This window comes from Contarinia nasturtii, unplaced genomic scaffold, assembly GCF_009176525.2.
Source record: "Contarinia nasturtii isolate CC-2019 unplaced genomic scaffold, AAFC_CNas_1.1 Cnas_scaffold_285, whole genome shotgun sequence".
In the NCBI taxonomy this organism is placed as follows: Eukaryota; Metazoa; Arthropoda; class Insecta; order Diptera; family Cecidomyiidae; genus Contarinia; species Contarinia nasturtii.
The window spans coordinates 6,405,238-6,408,351 of record NW_022197640.1 but is presented as its reverse complement, the minus strand read 5'-3'; the positions used below and the strand labels follow the sequence as shown (position 1 = coordinate 6,408,351).

The 3,114-nt window shown below is 36.5% G+C and overlaps 1 protein-coding gene across 2 annotated transcripts; it reads left to right on the top strand.

Annotated features, from left to right (window-relative positions):
* The first annotated feature begins 240 nt into the window (after nucleotides 1–240).
* Nucleotides 241–2,084, top strand: LOC116337535. 2 transcript variants are annotated; one of them, XM_031762180.1, is made up of 3 exons: nucleotides 241–649; nucleotides 721–1,552; nucleotides 1,715–2,084. In XM_031762180.1, the coding sequence occupies exons 1-3, from the start codon at nucleotides 260–262 to the stop codon at nucleotides 1,786–1,788; spliced, it is 1,296 nt and encodes a 431-aa protein (XP_031618040.1). In that variant the 5' UTR covers nucleotides 241–259; the 3' UTR covers nucleotides 1,789–2,084. The 2 variants fall into 2 exon arrangements, with proteins under 2 accessions (XP_031618040.1, XP_031618039.1); XM_031762179.1 differs by having other exon boundaries at nucleotides 1,631–2,084.
* Nucleotides 2,085–3,114: the final 1,030 nt, after the last annotated feature.

Genomic DNA, 3,114 nt, shown 5'->3' with positions numbered 1-3,114 from the left:
TCTTCTATTAAACGAAGCAGCAGGCATTGGATTGCCAATCAATGTACACTTCCAGAATCTCATTCGTGATCGCTGGTTCCAAACCATTCCAATATTTATAAACATTCAGCGACAAATTTTCGATTTTCACGCGAAATATGAAATGTTAAAACAACACTGGTTCCAATATCGACGCGATCCGAACAACAATGTCATGCCGACCACTCCACTCCTGCCAAAAATAAAGAATTTCTTAGTAATTCCAGTCCACGATTTCGATATGAAACATATCCGCATCGATATCCATCTTTTTTATTTGATTGCGAGAAAATTTGGAGCATTGAAATTGGCAAAAGGAAAACGCGGTCAGCCAATAAACATTGAAAAAACTGAATACGATAGCAATCCAGCTATCTATTGGGATTTAATATTTGACCTGCCAAAAATTTCAAAACTTGGAAATGGTAAGGAATTCGATTTTGCTGTGGCAACTGATAGTGTGGCAGTTTCGTTATGTTTCGTGAAGCCTGAACGCAATAGACCAGAACTTGATAACAACACCATCAAAGAGAAGTACAATAACTTTGAGTTTGATTATGTGCTTGGAATCGATCCAGGAGTTCGTACATGGAACGCCACCGTTCGCAAACACGTTCGATCCGGCAACGAGGTAAGAAACAATAAATTCATTCTTTATTTATCATTTGTTTACTTCTATGATTTTTTGTTCGTAAATCTCAGGAAAAAATCACAATTGATGGTCCAAAATATCATTTCAAAGCGAAATATGGCAAACGCAAGCGTAAATCCGATCAATGGACTGAATTGTTGCAAAAACAACGGGAGCTCGACTATAAACGCTATGCATTTTTTCCATCGCCGAAAGGACGTTCACATTGGATGTGTTACATTGCTTATTATGTGAAAATGATGAAACCAGCTATGGCGGTGTACACAACACGAAAGTTCATTCGACTCCGTCTCGATAAATACATCGAAGAGAATCGGGCCAGTGACAAAATCGCGGCATCACTGACGAAAAAAAAGTCGGCGCTCGTTTTTATTGGTGCAGCTCAAATAGCTCCAAACTCACCAATTGGTATTAAAAAGCGATTGCGATGCCCGGGATTACGACGACTATTGAACAGTTTCAAGAAGTTGGGAAATTGTATTGTACGATTGGTCGACGAATACAATACATCGCAAACTTGTGCAAAATGTTTCCGGCCATTCGATCGACGAACCAAAAGCGATCGATACAAAGTTTGTCAGCATTGTATTCCAAGTGAAGATGAGTCATCGCAATGGAATTTACCGAACGTGATTATCACCATGAAAAGCAACCGAGTGTACCAACAATTGCGTAAATATGCAGTTGATTTTGTTAATCGATTGAATGCAGCCAACCCAGATCATATTCCAATGGATTCAGATGGTTTAGTGTCAAAACTTCAAGTATGTTTCAAAAACTGGCAACTAAACACTGGCATTTGGAAAGATGATCGAGCTCCATTTCAATTGAAAACTGTTTGGCACCGGGATATCGTTGCAGCCAAGAACATCATGTACAAAGGTGAAAAAATATCACTGAAATCAAAAATGTTTAAGAATGTTTTGGCTAACAATTTGTTGTTTACGATTTTGTTTTTAGGTCTTTGTACGGTATTGGGATTGGACATTCATCCGCAACTATTGAGACCACAGAATCAAAATGCTGCCGTACAAAATCAAGCAGCTGACGATGAGGATTCCAGTGACGATGAGGACTACGTTTATGTTCTCGATGTTTCCGATGACGACCAGTTTTAATTACATGTAGCATTAAGATTTCTTTTTAAATAATATTATTGTAACGTTTTGTTACTATGCTGGGCTTGAGTTTTGTGGCCTTGACCGAAGTACGGGCAGTTCGGTATATAAAATAACCCGTAGGTGAGTATCATTTATTGAACTGAACCGATAGTATATTGATGTTGATTCATACTTAGTAACTGAGTTTATTTTTTCTCTTTTTTCTTTCCATTGCGACGTTGAAAATGACTGAAACTACACTCAAATCCGACCCCAATATTGACCGTCAACATATGCCCGATAATGGATGAATTTGCCACAACAAATGTTTCTATATAGATGATCGATATGAAATCTTGTAAATGCGATAATTTTGTCGAAAAAAAAAACATTGTGATGAGCAACAGTTTAGTATTTTCCAAATATGATCAATGCAAAGTAACCACTTGAAAGGTTTGGTTATTCGTCATGCATCCGCCCGTCTCAACTTTTTATCGTTTATTTTATTCTTTGCATTTGTTTTCTTTTTTTCTTAATTTTACTTTCATATTGAAAGTGGCCACTAAATTCTGTTGCGACAAAGGTTTCGTAGCGTTACCGTTTGTTCGGTGTTTTAGTGTGGTAAATGTTGCGTTATTTCAATCAAAGTTTATGGATTATTAAATAAAATGGAATTATGCATGCGCCGTCATCGTCTTGCATTCTCTTGGCCATATCCCTTTTCATTCGCATTTTTGCATGCTGCAACCAATCGACAAAACTTTTCATAATTTCATATATATTTATATACACTTTTTTTCCTCTTGCGCCTCTTTTCTTCCACAATTTTTGTGTTTATGAATAAAATTTTATTTTACTATGTACGTAGTTGCTCTTACTGTTTTGATTGTTGTGGCGGTGACTGTGTGTGTGTGTGTTTTCATTTGCGGATTTGTGTGCACCGTTTACCGACACAATACAATGTGATGAATGCGTCAATATTGCGATACGATCGCGAGTCTTTCGTTTGCCAGTCATTTATAGAGGAAAAAACCTCGCAAAACACGTACAATAATGATTAAAATGTTTCCATTGTTGCAGAAATAATAATAATTTATTTCATGAATGTGTGCAAACTTATAACATAAAATCGATTTCGAAAAAAGCAGCAGCAACAACAACAGCAAACCGGCGCAAATATTAACCATTTTATTTGAATACACTGTATAACACACTCAAACGAATATAAACATCATCAATGAATACGATATAATTTGAGAGTTTGTTGATTTCAATTTCGCGGTCATGCATTCATCTGTGCGTAGTTAGTGGACTTTGTGTAATTAAAATGACCACGATTTTATT

Coding starts and splice junctions, on each gene's coding strand:
- LOC116337535 (XM_031762179.1), top strand. CDS start 260: ATGAAACATATCCGCATCGATATCCATCTTTTTTATTTGATTGCGAGA. Junction 650..720: donor ACGTTCGATCCGGCAACGAG/GTAAGAAACAAT, acceptor CGTAAATCTCAG/GAAAAAATCACAATTGATGG. Junction 1,553..1,630: donor CAAGAACATCATGTACAAAG/GTGAAAAAATAT, acceptor TTTTGTTTTTAG/GTCTTTGTACGGTATTGGGA.